The sequence below is a fragment of the Episyrphus balteatus genome, chromosome 1 (genome assembly GCF_945859705.1).
Source record: "Episyrphus balteatus chromosome 1, idEpiBalt1.1, whole genome shotgun sequence".
Taxonomy (NCBI): Eukaryota; Metazoa; Arthropoda; class Insecta; order Diptera; family Syrphidae; genus Episyrphus; species Episyrphus balteatus.
In genome coordinates, this window is record NC_079134.1 from 39,231,170 (window position 1) to 39,250,577 (window position 19,408).

General features: G+C 29.1%; 1 protein-coding gene across 2 annotated transcripts in view; it reads left to right on the forward strand.

Annotated features, from left to right (window-relative positions):
* The window catches only part of LOC129912742 (cyclic AMP-dependent transcription factor ATF-4), a 48,309-nt gene that overhangs the window by 7,209 nt on the left and 21,692 nt on the right, over window positions 1-19,408 (forward strand). For both annotated transcript variants that reach the window (XM_055991143.1, XM_055991138.1), the window contains exons 2-3: window positions 1,484-1,741; window positions 1,802-1,918. In XM_055991143.1, the coding sequence (XP_055847118.1) occupies window positions 1,588-1,741; window positions 1,802-1,918 (271 nt within the window). In that variant the 5' untranslated portion in view covers window positions 1,484-1,587. The remainder of the gene's footprint in view (window positions 1-1,483; window positions 1,742-1,801; window positions 1,919-19,408) is intronic.

The following is a 19,408-nucleotide window of genomic DNA, read 5'->3' on the forward strand; positions in this document are numbered from 1 at the left end:
CACCGTAGTGTAAAAAAATGCACTACATATTTTGGCAAGTTACCTCAAGAGTTAGTGTGTTCAATGCTCTTTTCAAAATGGTATATCATTGTTGAGAATATTTCGTCAGTAACGGAAACATAAATGTTTTATCTTACAAAATTCGGTTTTTTATATTAGGTAATTTTTCCATATTATTTAATGTTTGTCCCCTTTCTGCACTGAATTTGTATTTTTCGAAATAAAAAAGTGCAGTTTTTTTGAAAGATAAAGGAATTTTAATGAATACTCGAAAGATAATAGTGGGTAGGCTACGTTTAAACATAGGTTTATGAATTAAAATAGTGGAAAATCATATCCTCTCGGTCATTTGATCGAAAAATATGATCATACAACACCGCCTACCCAAAGAAGGTTCGTAATAAACTTAATCTTAATTCGTTTACGAAAATTCGTACAAAAAATAATTATTATTAAAAATACAAGAAAAAAGTACAAAAAAGTTTCTAATTTTTTTAATAATATATATTTTTAAATGTCCACCTATTGGGTTCTAAAAGGCAAGAATGTTCTGAGTTGATATCCCGCGAGTTAAATAAAAAAAGCGAAACTTTTGACTAAAATATATTCATATTCAATGAAATAAAAAGAAAGGTAGGCCTAAAAACTCCTGGTACAAGCAAATGCAAAAACACCAGCATTCAGTTGGCCTCAGAAACGGAACAATACAAAACCGGGAGGCTTGCCGCCGATTTCTGAGGTCAACCCGGCGAACCCCACAGGCGGATCACTAGTGTGAAGCAGTAACGTGGGAAGGTTATGATCCCCTCGACATCGAGATCATAACAGCGCCGAGAAAAAAGGAAGAAGAAGAAGATATTCATATTCAATGAATGGATGTGAACCTAAATTATTTTCTTTTATCTTAGTGTTATTTAAATTTTACGACTGTGAAAGGACTTAAACATCAGAACCAGTATTTTGCTTTTTTGTGTATTATATGTTTTACACAGTGGCGTATCCAGAAAAAAATTTGGAGGGGGCTGAAAAATTTTTCAAAATTTTTTGATAAAATTTGTCTCACAACCCTCAGCGTCAGCTAAGGCTCTTACTCAAACAAACACAAACAGCCATTTCAGAATTTGGAGAGGGCTCGGGCATCTTAGCTGCCTCTAAATCTCTAAGATTTACGAACAAGTTTCAGTTAATCATGTACATTATGATGTAAATAATAACATGATCTTGGAGGCTTGGGGGGGGGGGGGACTTGAGCCCCCTGAACCCTCCCCCCCTTAATACGCCACTGGTTTTACATATAAAGTACTTTCAAAACTTCTTATATTGAAAAATAAAAAAATTAAGGACATTGTTTCTCTGTTATTAGTGCTGTAAACAGTTTTCCAGCCCTTTTTATTTTGTCAATGGTTCTACCCAATACTGATTGAAACATTTTAAATCTGTACACAATTAATAAATAAATATAAATTTTCTTTTCAATTTTTAGTGCCGCCATGGCGCCCACACACCAACCAAGTTTACCATCAGGATACGACTCCAATTTCTTAATAGAAATACCATCAATAACGTCTTTTTCATTTGACTTAAATTATGATTCCAACAAGTCTTACTCTGGAGTCGTTAGCCCTTCCGCAGGATTTATATTGGAACGGCAAAATGGAACCATCATCGCCGCCCAGCAGCGAGCTCTTTCCGATTCTTGAATCGGTTGAGTCTTGGCTATTAGAAGATAACTTTGCAAATGGTATTTTGATTTCTTTGTTAAATATAAACAATTGTTTAGAAAAATATTTATTATTTTCAGATATTTTATTCGTAGATAATAAGAATGTAGATGTAAAATTAAATCCCTCAGAATTCGATGATAACTTCAATCATGGCGAGGAAGTCATTCTAGAACTTGAGTTTGATGTTAAAGAAGGTAAGTTATACAAAAAAAAAAATATATTTAATAGAATATAGGGAATAAACAACATTTCTGATGTATTCGAATTATTATAGAAATAAAAAATAAATAAATGTAGGATTTATAAACATAATTATACGAAGTTAGATAACCTTTGTTTTCATAAAAAATAAATAAATTGTTCAGCAAAATTGCCAATATAGGGAATATAGATTAATTTAGGAGTGACTTCATAAGGGAATAAACCGCATTTAGCTATCTCTCAAAAAAACCGAAAAAGCTAAAAGTAAAATTGAGAATTTCCATGCGATTTTCAGAGCCTGATGTGTGGCTTATATGGTACATTAATTTGCTGTTTTTATAAGTTAAATTGAGCGTTGAATTTTGGGGAACAGAACTATATACTTATGTCGTTTTCTTTCACTCTATTAAGGAGGACTCTAAATTTTTACTCCTTTTTCTGGAGTGATAGAACATAATGAGAGTAAATTTTTTGTTTTGTAATTGTGTTTGTGACAAGGCAAAAATGGATAAATTCTATGAAAAAAATAGTGATAACAGGCCTAGGGAAAAAATGTTATGATTTGAAAAAAAAAAAAAAAAATTAATATTAATAATATATGAAGCAAAATAAGCGCTCGTTGATAAGTCTGCTTCTACACGAAGGCGAAGGCGCATAAACTATCTTCGAATTTCCTTTTGATTTTCGTTTCGGTGCGTCGCGCGATTCTACACGTAGTATTTTTTTGAAGACGCAAATTTGACAGCTATTTTCTTTGGTTTTATTTTGTTCTTGTTTTCGTTTGACGACTTCTACAGGAAGACGTAGACGCACAAGATGCACATCAGAACAAGGGAGAGAGAAAGATCGATTTCTCCTGTGCTCTTATGTGCATCTTGTGCGTCTACGTCTGCGTGTAGAAGCAGACTGTATTTTAATTCCAAAAAACAACACCAAAATATACAAAACGAAAAAATCTTCCTTCCCTTTTTTTCGAACTCTATTTCTCCTTTGCTCTTATGGGCTTCTCACGCTTTGCGTCTTCGTGTAGAAGCGGACTTAGTTTTAATTTTGGTATATTTTTCATTATACTTCTGATCGGTTTTTTTCTGCCTAATTGACACACACCCATAGTTTGATTATTGTAAAATAAAAATATCCCATCAACGCAGAAAAAAATGGGATTTTTTTTATATGGGACAGGATTTTTTTTTATTGATGAAGAACACTGGCTGAACAATTTTTTTATTCGGTTTTCAATTTCATTTTGGAAAAAGTGAAGAATTAACGAACAAAATGGAAGAAATATATCTGGCGGAATATAATTCAATAGTTAATTTCTCCTTTTGTGACCTTTTTAGTAAAATAATTTTTACTTTTTCCGTGGGCTATAGGTCTTTCTTCAATATACTTAGTTAGTATTAGTCGACGTTTCGGGTATGCTTATACCCTTCTTCAGGACTAATATTTGTGAAATATATTAAATATATTTTTTTAACCTCTAAGGTTTCTATCTTCTTGGAAAGTTGCTTGTTTTTGTTTTTAATTTTTAATATTTCAAAATTTCAACAATTGAAGTCTTGAAAAAGACTTTCGTTTATTTTGAAATTTTGATAAAACGAAAGTCTTTTTCAAGACTTCAATTGTTGAAATTTTGAAATATTAAAAATTAAAAACAAAAACAAGCAACTTTCCAAGAAGATAGAAACCTTAGAGGTTAAAAAATATATTTAATATATTTCACAAATATTAGTCCTGAAGAAGGGTATAAGCATACCCGAAACGTCGACTAATACTAACTAAGTATATTGAAGAAAGACCTACGGAAAAAGTAAAAATTATAATTCAATAGAAAATATATTCATAATGGTTGTTTTTGTTAATAACAAAATAGTTTGAAAGAAAAACTTTTCACATTTTTCAATTTTCAAACAAAATTTTAAAATGTCAAACTTCAAATTCATAAGTGTGTGTGCAAATCGGTGTAAATCTGACTAAAAATGTGTAGTAAATCCGGGGTACTCCGTAGTACTAAAATTACTCCGGAGTAATTTTTTTTTTACACTTTTGTGGCGTCAAAGAACACAAAACCTTCAAAAGTGCAAAAATAAGTACTAAAAGGGTACTCTCATTGGAGTGAAAGAAAACGACATTAGTTTAAACAAAAAGTGAAAAGTTATTTATTTCCTATTGAAAGGTTTTGACTCTCAGTTTGTATGCAATGGCTTGATAAAAGATGTGTGGGCCAGACGATGTCATTTCACGATTGTGTTAATTTCCGTAACTTCAATAATCACTATCATCATGAAAACGATTGTGCTCGGACGATTGCTAAATAGGTATCGTAGTTAGTTAATTTGCAAAAAAAATAAACTCTTTTAGTGAATTTTATCAATTTTATAGAAACTGTTTATGTTAATAAGCACAAATACAATAATTGTCTACAATAAAAAAATCTATTGAAAAAAAAAAAGAATTTTTAATGAAGGTTTAAAAAATGATTAGTTGAGGCGCAGCCCTATAATGTAGTTCATCTTTCTTCCGGTACCTTTGGCGCTTGATTAATCTGCGCTGTCACTTCTATTTTTAATTATTGAATGATTAGAACTTCATTAAGCTCCCCAAAGTAGGCAGTACTTGATAACACAAGAGAAGATAGTGATAAAGTTACAGAGAGCAAATGAATGACGATATCGTCAACGGTTATCCTTTTTGTGACAATCGTTTTGAAAATACAGTCAAACTTCTTTATAACGAACTTCTTTATAACGTAATTTTCTCTATAGCGAATTTCATTTCGTTCCCCTTCCCCTTAAAAAACATTCCATACGAATTAGTTTCTTTATAACGAAGTTCCCTATAACGAAATTCTCTTTATAAAGAACTAATTTTTTTTGGCCCAAGAGCAAATTCGTTTCTTTATAACGAAATGTCAATTTTCAAATTTGAAAAAAAGCTCACTAGATTTGTATACCGAGTTTTAAAAGGGAACTCCCCGTTTTGGCAAGAATTTTCTTAAAGTTATTGTATGTATGTATGTTTGGATGCATGAAAAAGGGTACATGTGTTTTAGAAAATGGTACGCATATAGACAGGTGAATCGTTCGTTTGAGTTTACATTTTAAGTTAGCCAATCACAAGGCTATTTCGCTATGAGAGAATATTGATAAAATTGAAAGTGGAGAAAAGAAAAGTATGTGGCTGAAAAATTTGATGTGTCGTTTAGTACACTATCAACAATGTTAAAGAATTAACTAAAAATTTTAAAGTTATGATTCATGTGCATGTTCAATTTCAAAGTTGATATGTTTTAACTAAAAAATATAAATGAATAAATTTCCTTAAGATGAGTTCTTTTTTGTACCATATTATTTTAAAAGAACACATGCAGTATTAAAAAATAAATTTTCTATATAACGAATTTTTTATAAAACTTCTTTATAACGAAGCAATTTTTTGTTCCCTTGAAGGTTCGTTATAAAGAAGTTTGACTGTAATGGAATGAGTACCCTTCGCGTCGATTCTCGAACTGTGATGATCTGAAGTGATTAATTTCAATGAGCCAATCAAACTGTCGAATTTCGAAAAAAATTAAATTTAATGCTCACATCATTGAAAAATCTTTGAATTTTATGATTTTATTTTTTCGAACTCCGGCATTTGGATAAGCAGTAATAGCGAATTCAAATTTATCACTTCACAGATCAAAAATCGAAAATGAGATCTAGATCAAAAGAAAATGTACTAAAAAGTCTTTATTGCATACGACCCAATATCATAAAGGGTTTCAAGAACCAGATTTTAAAATTTTATTTGAAAATATTGCAAAATGGCGCCGTGATCAGGTATGGTACATTAAGGGGGGAAATCCCTCTGGAATTTTTTATTTTTGCATTATTTTTTTTTTGCGTAATAAATTTATTTATCAACCGAAGAAACTATTTTCAGTGGTCTTAGCCTTAAATGAAGCCTCAAAAGTGCCTAGATAGTCCCGAAACCAATGCGCTCCGAACCTACCATAGTACGAAAACGAAAACTTTAAACGCATTTTTTTCGAAACGATTTTTTTTCCGCGCCGTGCAATGTAACTCAAAAACTAATGAAGCTATCGACTTGAAATTTGAAGCAAATTACTCCTTAAATCATTGGCCACAACATGAACCTAAAAGTTGAATAAAATTTGTACAGTAAATATTTTTTTTAACTACTTCTTTGTAAAAAAAACATGTTTTTTTTCGTTTTTTTGATTTTTAATTTTTATTTTTCATTTAAAAAAAAATAAATTTAGGTTCATGCAATGCGTACTAATATCATCTAACGGAAAAAAATTTCGTTTTTGATTTAAGATGATTTCCTGGACCTGTACATTGCACGGCGCAAACTAGAGGCGTCAACTTTGAAAGGCTCCAGAGCCGCCATTTTGTTATTTTTTCATTTCAAATTTTTTTTTTTTCAATTCTTGATAATGTCAGTAATATCTTGTCTTTTTCCAAATTTCAATAAGTGCTTTCAGTTTTTCATAAAAAAATAGTGAAAAAGGTGTCGTCTGGAGGGATTTCCCCCCTTAAGGTTATTCTTAAGTCGTGTGACTATAATGTAACGTAGTCGTTCTTCCACCTTTAGACAAAATATAGAAAATTGAATAGAAACAAAAAAAAAAAAAAAATCAAGCTAGCTACATGTAAGAATATTTAAAAAATTTAAATCAAGATCACGAAGGTAACAGTTCGAAAAATTTAGTTTTGAAATAGTCCCAAAAGAAAAAGTTGACCGCCCGGACAACGATCCAAAGTAAATCTGATTTCTGATTCAATGCATTTAACCCAACTCATTTTTGCATCCCAGTAAGTTATTCTTGTTGCACTTTGTTAGACTTTTACGACTTCGAAGTTTCACGAAAATACGGAGAGGGTCTTATTTTGAGAAAAGAATTCCAATTTTTTTATATATAAGTTCCATAAGTTAAGCGTTTTAAAATTTGATCAAAAATGGTATTTCAAAATAATCACGGTTTAATTTTCGTGTGGAACTCAAGGTTTCTAATCAGATTCCAAGAATTTACTTGAATCAGTTATGAAAGTTTTCCGGAATAAGACACCAAATACAATGTATTTGTTGTGTCAAAACTATTTTCCTAGAAATGTTTTGCTTTTATATTCCTTAACTAATTAGAAATGTACCCGGTTGTTGTATGTATAGTTTACCATAACAGGACTTTGTTCCTTTGTTTCTTCTAATTTATTTATATATTCATAAATCAATCCTTTTCAATTATTCTAAACCACTTTTGTAGCCTTGAGAAATCGATTTAATCAAGTTAGTTCGTGGAACTCGGCAATAGATTTCATTTATAATATTTTATTTTATATTTTTTATAATATCTTAACGGTGATGGCTTTAAAATGAAAGCAGTATTGATAAATCAATCCATATATTGATAAACAAGGACAAGTCTATTATACATGCTATATTTACTTTTTTTTGTTTTACAAATTAAATTGTTTTATTTTTAAATAAATAAATATACACAACAAATGTTACATAGGAACCTACCACATACATTATTATTATTAACAAACAAGAAAAAAACAAAGCTGAGGGTGAATAAAAGAGTTCTAATTGGCATCATGTCCATGTCTAACCAACCAACTGGCTTGCCTGGAACTTTGATCTGATTTGTTTTGTTCGCGAATACTATCAATTTATTATTAAGTGATAAATTTAACGCGTGTGCTACAAATTAAGTGCAATTGCAAACCGTTTGAAGGTTGTTTTATGGTTAAAAAAAAATCACAGCTGTGGTAGCGCCAGACTGTAACTGTGACCCATGTGCGCATACGCTGTTCTGTTCATGATAGATATCGATTAAAGGAATGTACAAATGTACCATATAAGTCTACATTTGATTTGAATACTTTGTGTGGTGGTGGTTTTGAAACGGTCTCCAGCTACTGAACCACTTAATAAATATTCTTACTTGAATTGTATTTTTTGTTGTAATGAAAAGGGAAGTACACAAACAAACTAAAAAAAAAACATAAATTGTAACAATTATGTATGAGTAACATGTGTGTAGCGGAAAAAGACATTATAACAGGCTTGACACGTTTGGTATGAAACACATTGACAGGTGGGAGGGTGTAAAATGAATTGCATTTTGATTGGATTCAAGAATTAAGGTTAAAGCTATGAATTGTAACGTTCCTGTCGGGGAGTGAGTGGTTTTTTTTATACATAAAAAAAGATCAAATCTATTAGAGTTGGATTAGAAACCCACGTTTGTTTGGAGATTTGCTATCTTTTAACCTCGAAGAGATTTATGGAAATTCATTTTACAAATTTGTTTACGAATACAACGGAAATGTTTTGATATGTTTCAGGATTATTTTTGAATGCTGTCTATTTCCGCCTGTGCAATTAACATTTGTTAACACATTTTGACCCATGGAAACTATTTAACTTCGAAGTTTTCACTTTCTTCAAGTTATAATAAGAATGCTTTAAAGTTCACTACAAGGTTTTTAACTGAAATTGAATTAAAATGGAATATTTTTTTACTAGCCAATTTTTTAATAGCCAGATAAACCCTAGTAAAGTAAGCGTTAAAAAAATATACGATAGAAATACATGTATCAAAATGGTTCTTAAGTGATTTAAAACAAAACTGAGACACGAGAAATTCATGATGGCACCAAAAATGTCGATCAAAAACTTGTCTAAACATCATGTAATCAATTCGAGAGGATAAATGGGTTATTTCTTTTAAATCCCGTGATATTGCTTCACGGTACAGTTTTTGCAAGATATTTCTTTTAAAGAACGTTTTCGATTTCCTTAAACAAAAGGAGAAGCTGTATGTACGTGGTGTTGGCAGTTGGCCTCATAATCTGCCTATAAAGCAGCATCTTACACTTCTGTTAGAGTCCATTTCTCTTCCGCATCAATTAATGGATACGTTAAAAAAAAAACTTTCTTCAAAACTAAATAGGCAGCTGAAATTTTCTCTTCCCTTTGGGCTATTAGCTGCATTCTACCCAGAAAGTAGAATTGAATAGGCATCGTTTATGGGATTTTATTAGAGGGATAATACTTGTTGCACCTTAAGATAAAATCGGCATCGAATATTGAAAAAAAAAAACATCCCCGTTGTTAGATCAGTTCCGATTCCGACTAGTGGTTTTTTTTTCCAGGATGATGTTTTTTTTTTAGGTATATTGTACTTGTATATTCATGATGCCTGTGACTCGATGGTAATTTTGGCTGACGTCATGTAGCTATTAAAGAAGGGACAAAGCTTTAATCCTTGGGCAACTCTAGAAAAGAAAGAAAGAAATAAGTGCTATAGGAAGAAAGAAAAGAATTAGTGCCATTAGGAAAGCTAGGTAAATAAAGTTTATGGATGAGGGTTTCTAATTTCTATTAATTCAAATGCTTTCTCGATATCCAGAATGCATGCTACGGTAACTTGATGTTGTTCAAAGCTTATGTGATGTCTTGATAAAACGTCAGGATCGGATGCAGTGTGGAGTGCTTCTACCGAAAGCCAAACTGCATGTCCAGGATGATGTTGCTGTCGCTGGCGCTGTTAAACTTCTTGAGCTTCCTGAGTGTCAACTCTTTCAAGAGCTTATTTAGATTGTTTAAAAAAGAGATTCGTCTGTAATTTCAGATAATATTCCTAGCACCTTACTTAAGAATCGCAACTATTCTTGCACTATTACTTATCTTCTGAAAGTACCTGTTGTTGATGCAGTTATTGAGGATGATTGCTATTAAGATCATTACTGTTTGCGGGAGCCCCTTTATGAAGTTGTAAATGCTATCTCGTCCAGCTGATTTCTTCGGTTTGAATAAATTAATTATTTCAGCAATCTCTTCTGGGATACTCAGATTCGGGTCTGTAGCCAATCCTGCAAATAATCGAGTTGATAGCTTAATATTACTTTATCCGTGTTAAGTAGTAGGGTCCTTCGAATGGATGCTCCAACTTCCCACAAGAAGACTGGATCTGCGGAAGTTTTCGATGTGAAGTTCCTTTTTATGCTTCCACATGCTGGTGTTATGACTTTTGGTATTGGTGACTTCTGTCAAACAATTCGGTTGATGTTCTTGAAGGCATCAGGTCCGGATTTTATTCACAGCAATCTTTTCTGGAACTGTGTGTTTGAAAATGGGCAGCATTTTTTTGGTGCATTATATTTCACTCCAGTTGCGTGTCAGGCTAACTAGATATCTTAAATGTTTACTGTCTGCTTTCTCTTACGGAAAGAATTACTTCTCTATAATGTTAAAAATATTAATTTGTAAAAAAAGTATAGTTTCTTTCATAAGCCACTGTTTAAATTATTTATTTATATTCATAAGAAACCAAGTTGTTAAACCGGTTATGTGTAGTATGTGTTTAACTTATAAATACCCATACATTGAAACTGAGATTGTGGTTATGTGAAAGTATCAACAAAGTCAAAAAATGCTTTTGTTTTGTTTTAATTTTATTTCTTTTCAATTGACAACAAAAAAAAGTATTTCTGATGATAACTTACATCGATGTTGTTTTACAATAAGTTGTGAAACTCTAAGAAATATTATGCTTTATTTGATCTTCTTATCGTTTCGTGTTTACCTTTTATTTGCTTAATTAGATTAAAATTAATTTCTTATTTTTAAACGAAAACAGATTGCTGATTAATAAGAGAGCATGAACTGCATACAATTTATTTAAGATATACACTGCGGTTCACTTGAATAAAGGCACTAATATTACAAAAGATAGAAGCGATTGGTGCTGTGGTTTGGTAACTTAACAGATTTTCGGTTTTGGGTTTTCAAAGAGTAACTTATTACAAACAATATTGTAAAAACAAAAAACCAAAAACAGAAACCGTTTGGCTATTAGTTGCGTTTTTTCGCATGTCGTCACAAAACACTGTGTTTTTTTTTTTTGCGTCACTAGAACAAAGGCAGGTTTTTAAATCTTGTAAAAATGTAAATAAATAAACAATAAATTTGTATGAGAATATTTAGAAATTGACTTAAACTAGTGATTTAATGTAAAAGTAAAGCATGGGGCACCTAAACAAAGAGCCAAGAGAAAATTAATTCAAAAACTAGCTGCACGTTCCATAAACGTTGGCGCTAAAATCAAACGAAAAGTGGTGTTTATTTGATGTTAGTGTGATGGTTTGTACCTTCACTGAAGTTATAAATGTGTACAATATTTAAAAAGCCTCAAAATGCAAAATAAGACCACTATTATGGTCAAATAAGTTAAAATAAAAAGTTCATTATTTACGGTTGCATTTGAAGAAAACAAAAATGGGGTGGTGAGTGGTTTTTGGATGGAAAACAAACCATCTAAAATGTTCCAGAACGATATTAGTCCTATTCCTTAGATTTCGAAAGGAGGTACATTTTTTACATCACCAACAAATGTCACTAAAAAGTTTAATAGAAAACAATACTTTTTTATAATAAGCAACAATTAACTTTTAGTAACATGGTTCGAAAATAATCGCAAACTTTGCAAACAAATAACAGTGGTAGCTTTCGTTATGGTTAACACTATGGGTAAACAAACGTCATGAGCATTCCATAAGGTAAATGTCTGAAATCACATCGCAATAGAAATAAAACTGATGCATCTTGGATCAAGACAAAAGTTCACTGGACTAGCCTTCATACTCATCGAATGTAAATGTTATGGAAAACTATAATTTCTTACTTTTTAAGATGTTACTAAGCATTTTGTGTAATTTCTCCACTTTAGTCCGTGATTGTGCACTGTGAAAATGCATTTTCAGTGCAAACTCCGATTTTCTCCTTTTTCGTGGTTAATAATAATAGCTCTTGGTCCATATTTGGTTAAAATGCACAAATAATATCAACGCTTCACTTTTCTATACTATTACTATAACCAGTTTGATCCATCGTTTTTCATAATTTTTACTCGATTTGATAGCCTGCCTTTATTCTAGTGAATCACTGTGTTTTGTGAAGAGTTGCGAAAAAACGCAACATGTAGCCACACGGTTCTTGTTTTGGCTTTTTGTTTTTGCAATATTGTTTGTTATAAATTGCTTTTTGGAATACCAAGACCTAGAATCTGGTAAGTTACCTTACCAAAGCTCCAATCGCTTTTTTGTTTTCTAAAATGTGTGCCTCTATTCAAGTGAATCGCAGTGTATGTATGTAGGTACTCTCCTCTGATTGCCTTTCGTTGATTTGTTTTTTTTCAAGTAGTTTAGACAGAAATTACCGTAATTATTCAAACTATACTGTTATTTTGTAGAATTAGTATACTTCCGGTAATATCCTCGAGTTTACTCCTCAATCATATCTCCAATACAATATTGATCGCAAGTTAATTCAGAGTCAACTAAAAAAAATTAGTAAAGTAACGTTGGATCAAAAAATAGTTATAGAGTGATATTCGTATGATTAATGACAAAATTAAATTTTAATTCAAAAATTTCTTTGGAATTAACTCGTTTGAACATTTTTTCAAAGTTAAAACACCTTAGTAGTTTCGAAAAGGTTTAATGCATTCTTATTCGATTTTTTCTAAATGAAAAAAAAAACTTTAGTTACTTCCCAGTTAGTGTTTACAGTCACCTCAAACACGTAATGGATTTTCATGATTAACTCTCTTTAATATAAAAAAAATACCAACGTTCGAATAATTATTACAATTACTGTAAATTGATTTCAAATGAAAGTTTAATTTATACTTATTGTTTTTAATCGATTTCACGAAAACGATGAGACAGAAAAACAAACCAAGAAAAAAAAATTAAATAAAACACACTTAAAGGTAAACACGAAAAACAACAAATTAATTACATGATCTTTTCTGGGCTGTATCTGGGGGAATGAAATGTTGTTTATGCGTGAGGTTGCTATTGAAGCTTGTGGTGCATCACCAGACTCTCCTCATCCATATTCTCTTGAGTTTCATGTAATTTGTTTTTTTTTCGTTTTTGGATTTTCATTTTATTTTTTGTTTCCTTCTTTTGTTTCTTGATCTCGAGGTGCCGGTCAGTGATCTTACTATACACATGCCGTCGGCTGAGAAATCAGTTACACTTAAATGAAATGTAAAATAATTTATTTTTTACTTCTATAACAAATTCTTTTTCGATATCCTTATACTTTTGTCATTATTTGCAGAGGGCACAAAATAAAAAAAAAATTAAAATTAACCTCAGAAGGGGTGTGTAACGGATTAAATATTATTGACCTGACAATTAAGCTGGTGCATGAAGATTTTTTGACCTTTCTTACCTCTGAAAATTTAATTTATTGGAAGAATAAAATTAACGCCATAACAATATTTATATGCAAATGGTATATTTTCAGTAAAAAAAGGATATATTATTGATTCTTAATAATTTATTAATATATTTTATTTTTATAACTTAATATATTATTTTAAATTTCCTATTTTATGATCATAATGCAGTCTTCATTTTAATATTGTAATTTTTGACTAACAACAAACTGTAGCTATATTTTGGGTGTCAATATGATCATCAGGGCCTGGTGTTGTTGATATTCAAAGATTAAGAAATATTCCTTAGTGTTTTCCTTTCTATGGTCTGTCAAATAATGCATTCGTAAAACAAATCCAACTTGGGATACAAATTAAAAATGACATTTCAATGATAGAGATTGTCATCCAAACGAATGAGCAAATTATAAAATAAATTAAACAAATAGTAAAAAAAGAAAATTAAAATTAAAAAAAAAAGAAATTAAAAAGAAAAAAAGGAGTTAAAAATAAAACAAAACCTAAAATGTAAAAATAAATAATAAAAGTAAAAGTAAAAAGAACAAAATTAAAAAAATAAAATTAAAATAAAATATAAAAATATATTTTTATATTAAAAATATAAAAATATATTTTTATATTAAAAATATAAAAATATATTTTTATATTAAAAATATAAAAATATATTTTTATATTAAAAATATAAAAATATTTAAAAAATATTAATAAAAAAAATCAAAAAAAAAAAATAAAATCAAAAAAAAAATAAAATAAAATCAAAAAAAAAAATAAATAAAAAAAAAAATAAAAATAAAAAAAAAATAAAAATAAAAAAAAAAAAATAAAAAAAAAAAATAAACAAAAAAAAAATTTAAAAAAAAATTTAAAAAAAATAAAAAAAAATAAATAAAAAGAAAAATATAAAAAAAAAAATTAACAAAAAAAAAAAATAATATAAAAGAGTTAAAAAAAATTAAATACAAAAAAGCATTACTAAAAAAACTGAAACACAACCTGGAACACAAAAACACCACAGACGTGCCACGGCATTGTTGTTGCAATTTCTTTATTCAGCGACGTATTTCCCCTTATGACCTATTCTGCAGAATGAAGAATGGATTGAATCAGAGTGACATGCAAACGTCCTATATTCCTTTTTCTGCCAATTTTTATCGGACAGAGTATAAACACAATAGACGTTTTTTATTATTCATGTGTAACTGGATCAATTTTACATACATATAAAACGAGAACAACACGTAATCAGTTTTTTTTTCGATATCATTTTTTTTTATTATAAGAATTACAATTAAAAATAAGTAGACAAAATTAGAAGAAACACAACATACACCTAAATATAAAAAATTGAAAAAAAAAATAAAAAAAGAAATAAATAAATAATTTAAATCCCACTTAAGCCCAATTTATTGACTCTCCATTAAACTTAAATCGCCATTAAAAAAGGGAATTTTAAAATTAAAAACCAATTTCGTTTAATTCAGTCTCTTTTAAGGATTTTTTTGAAGTTTGGCATCATTAATACTAATTGAGCATTAAATTTAAAAGTAGTTTTAGTTAAAACACCAAATTCGACCTTTTAAGAGGGATTTTTAGAGCTAATGGAGGTTTTAAACAGAATTTCTATTTATTCACTATCCATTAGTGTCAAATGTCATTTCATTAATTTTTTTATTTGAATTATTATTTTATTTGAAAAATGTCAAATGAGCTAAAGAATTATTAAAAAAACATCACAATTATGAAAAAAGTCCAGACTAGAATTTTTTGTAGGTATACACACATGCATTTGTACCATAAAAAAGAACAAAATTCAAAGAAATTAATGCATTTCTTGTCTACTTCGCACAGATAATACCTACTAGATCAACTAGATTATATTCTCCGCTTCAAAACTAATCATTTTTGAGATGCTGCATAATACATACATAACATACATAACATTGCAATTGAAGCCATGAGAAGAAGAGATATAAAGCTTACTTCTAAACCAATGACACGAGATGAGTGCCGATAACACTTAAATTTAAGTTGTTATTTGACACCGATGGAAAAAATTAAAAATTTCACTTAACTCCTTCTTCTTCTCATGGTTTCAATTGTAGGTTGTAGCATTCTTTGGTTACCACTGGTATATCGTTAATCTCTTGCATTTTCTGGCGTTTTCAGCTGCAAAATACTTACGGGTCATAGTTTTTTGGTTTTTCTTCCAATTCAAATCTATTTGATTTGACAAAATTGTAGCTTTTGACAGATTATTTTTCAAACAAAATAAAAAATCCCTAGGATATTTTTAACAGAGTTTTAAATTTAAAGTTTCCATTAAAAGTAAGGACTTTAACTAAAGAAGAGTGAATTAAATGAATTTTTAATGATGTATACTTAAAGGCGACAATAGTTTAACGAGGCCGTTAACTAAAGCGATAAATTTCAAAATTTAATGGAGGCTCAATAAATTGGCCCTTAGAATTATATTTTTGATTTAAAAAAGGTCACGAACATAGAAACAATTATAAAACAATAATACCATTAAATATTGTGTACATACTTACACACCATAGAAAAATATTTGATTTGACCCCTAAAAACATAAATAAAGATGAAAACTTAGGGCCATTTTTTTCACTCGGAGTTGAACATAACTTGAGAATTTTTATATTAAAAATTCTCAAGTTTTGTTCAACTCCGAGTGAAAAAAATGGCCCTTAATTCTTTATTCAGAGCTCTGAACTTTTGAAGGATTGAGTTAAAAACTAGACTGACATTTCTTAAAGCTTTTCGATTTAAAAATAATTTTGAAATTTAATCTTCAGCTAGCTGCATTTCCTAACCGTCCTTAAAACGTTTAAATTTTAACCTTAATTTGACTTGAAATTTTTTTAAACAAAATTTCTAAAAACAAAATTAAATTAAATTGATTTCAGAACCTAACAGCGTTTTTACGTAGGTACAGGTAAACTTATTTTTGAACAAGTTACGTAACTATATTTTAACAGCTTGTATTCATGAAAATAAAATATACAACCTGCTTTGTTTTTACTGCTGCAAAAATATTTACCAAAAGATTCTATTTCTGTAGAGCAAATATCTTTTAACGCTTAAACGCAAATCGAAAAAAAAAAATAGTGAAAAATCATCGAAATCAGTGTTACACTTTGAGATAAAAAAAAATATCACCATTTGGCATGGCTACATCTTTATAAAGTTTTTTTTTTTGTTTCTATGTTTGTTTTTATTGTTGTTCAAATAAAAAAATAACTACACTTGATCAAATAATTTGTGGCATGAAACTAACAACTTTCTATAATACAACAGCAGCTCACATGTTTTTCACGTTATTGTTTGTTTGTTTTTGTAAAAATACAGGTGGGATAGTCTGATGGAATATTTTTGGAATTATCAAGGTCGTTTTATGGAATAAGTACACTAAAAAAATAAGAGGAAACGGGTCGTTATTCTACATTCCAAAATTCTGTATGACCAAAATTCTGTATTTGAATGAAATATTCTGTATGAACATAATTCTGTATTCCATTATTCTGCTTTTCTATTATTCTGTATTTCAAAATTCTGTAAATCCAAAATTCTGTTTTCAAAATTCTGCAAATCCAATATTCTGCTTTTTGGAATTCTGTATATTCCAAACTTATACATTTTTATCTTGCCTGTTGAACAATTTATATTCAATTAACAAATTAAGTATAACAGTGTATAAGAGCCGTACCAAAGATCTGTATTCCAATGTTCTGTAAATGATAAAAGAAAAGTTGTTTTGATAATGAAAAAAAGTGCTCAAAAGTGCTTTTATCATTTACAGAATTTTGAAATCTAGAATTTTGTTTTTAAAAGAATTTCAGAATACAGAATTTTAAATTTACAGAATTTAAAAATACAGAATTTTGAATTTACAGAATTTTAGAATACAGAATTTTGGAATACAGAATTTTGAAATCTAGAATTTTGTTTTTAAAAGAATTTCAGAATACAGAATTTTAAATTTACAGAATTTAAAAATACAGAATTTTGAATTTACAGAATTTTAGAATACAGAATTTTGGAATACAGAATTTTGAAATCCGAATTTTGGCCCATACAGAATTTCGACCCCAACCCAAAATAAGAGTAAAAAGGGTTAATTGTTAAAGTTTTTTTTTTCTTTAGTTTACAAAAACGACGAATTTGGTTTATTTATAGAACATGTTTTGGCGTCTTAAAACATGAAAGGCACCACTGTGTGTTCGTACTGGGAACACTTAAAATTTCCAAATATTTTGGTTTTGCAAATACAATTTTTTTTTTTTTTTTTAATCCCATAAAGGTCACGTTTCAAAAGACGTGACGTGAAGATTCTTATGAATCTTGTTATATTTCATATTTGTTTTCAATACAAATTAAAAAAAAACACCCTTTGCACTTGTTCAACCTGCAAAAATCATCTATAAAAAAATTCTAAAAAAAATTTTACAATGATCTCGAACTTTCATTACTACATTTTTATTTAAAGTGTTTAGCAAAGTAAATAGGTTCAAGGTGCTCTAGTTCATGTTGTTTCTATATTTTACTTCTGAATATTTATAATTTATGCTTTTTTATTTAGAAACAAATTGCCTATGCACATATCAAGGGCGTCAACTAGTTTTGCATGTAAAAAAGCAAAAATATTATAAATTCTTGACAATCAAGTAATACAACTATATTATTCTATTGAACAATTATAAAAAACAAAATTATAAATCAATCAAAATGTACAAATGAAAATACAAAAAAAAAAAAAACTTCCTGCATCCTAATTACACGCTATTATTTTAGAGTTACAGTCTTTGAATATTAAAGTTGTATAAGTAAATGATCTCAATAAGAAATACAAATCTCGCGCTGTCTTGTTGTCACTCAATTTTTTTGTGTGTGATAAGAAATAAAGAGGACAATAAACAGAAGAAGACAAATTAAATAAAATCAAAATAAAATAAAACTAATATAAAATCATAAAGAAAAATATACAAAAACAACAACAAGAACTTAAATGATATTAGGTGTATCAGTATCTGTGTGTATTTGTATATATATTTTTTTTATTTTATTAAATTTCGAATTCAGGTTGTGATGTGCCTAATACAATCAGAGTCTGTTAACATTCTATACAAGAAAAAAAAAAAAAACAATCATTTAGAAATACTAACAACAACAACTGGTCAGAAATCTCTGGATGCTTTTTTTTTTTTTTGTTCTTCCTCACTTTATCGATGATTTTGATTTTTTTTTCTTGTCTTTTCTTCTCGATTATTTGATCTTGATCAGTTATGAATCTGAATCTGTTTTGTTTGTCTCTATAACAACCGACAAGACCAGAATGAGCATTTTGTTGTTTAACATTTACACACTCTCTCTACTCTATCTAAAATTTAAAATTCATACGTTTTTTTTTTCTTTATAAAAAATATGTACCCGACGACAACTTGTTGTTGACAGTAATTTCAGACAAAGTGTTCCCACTTTATATGATCTTATATCACTTTAAAAGAAAAACATAAAAGAATTTTATTTTTTTTTTTTTATTTAATTTTTTAATGAAACGTTGAAAGAATTCTGACCGTTCTTTAGTATTTGTATGTGTCGTACCCTGGGCTGTTTTTCAATAGCATCGAAAAGAATTTTGATTTCGATCTGGTACGCAGATCGAGATAAATTTTAGCTCCCATACAAATTTTCGAAATGAGTTAGCTGAGCTAAAATTAATCTGAGCATCTTATCAATAATTTGTCTGGGAGCTATAATTTAGCTCAGATCTGCGTACCAGGCTAAAACGTTGAAATGATGGGTGACTGCAAATTTGAAGTCGCATTCGTAATCTGAATTCAATGAATGCAATCATTTTATTGAATTCTTCAAAAATTGCATACATCGCAAATATTAAAAACTTATTTTTATTGTTATTTAATTGTGATAAATATGAAAATGCCAAAAAAAATAAGAGAATGCAAATCAAAACTACGTTAATATTTACTTTAGTTGAACAAGGTCGAACAACTTTTTGATATTTTTGACCTAAAAAAAAAATTCTATTTAAACCATAATCTGCTCGCCATTTTGGAGGCACCATTATAGAGCACGATTTTGAATAAAAAAGTTGGCATCTTTTTTGTATTTCCCATACTTATATACTTCAGTGTACCATAACTTTTCGCCAAGAAATGGCCGTGCAAAAATTTTTTTTTACTCC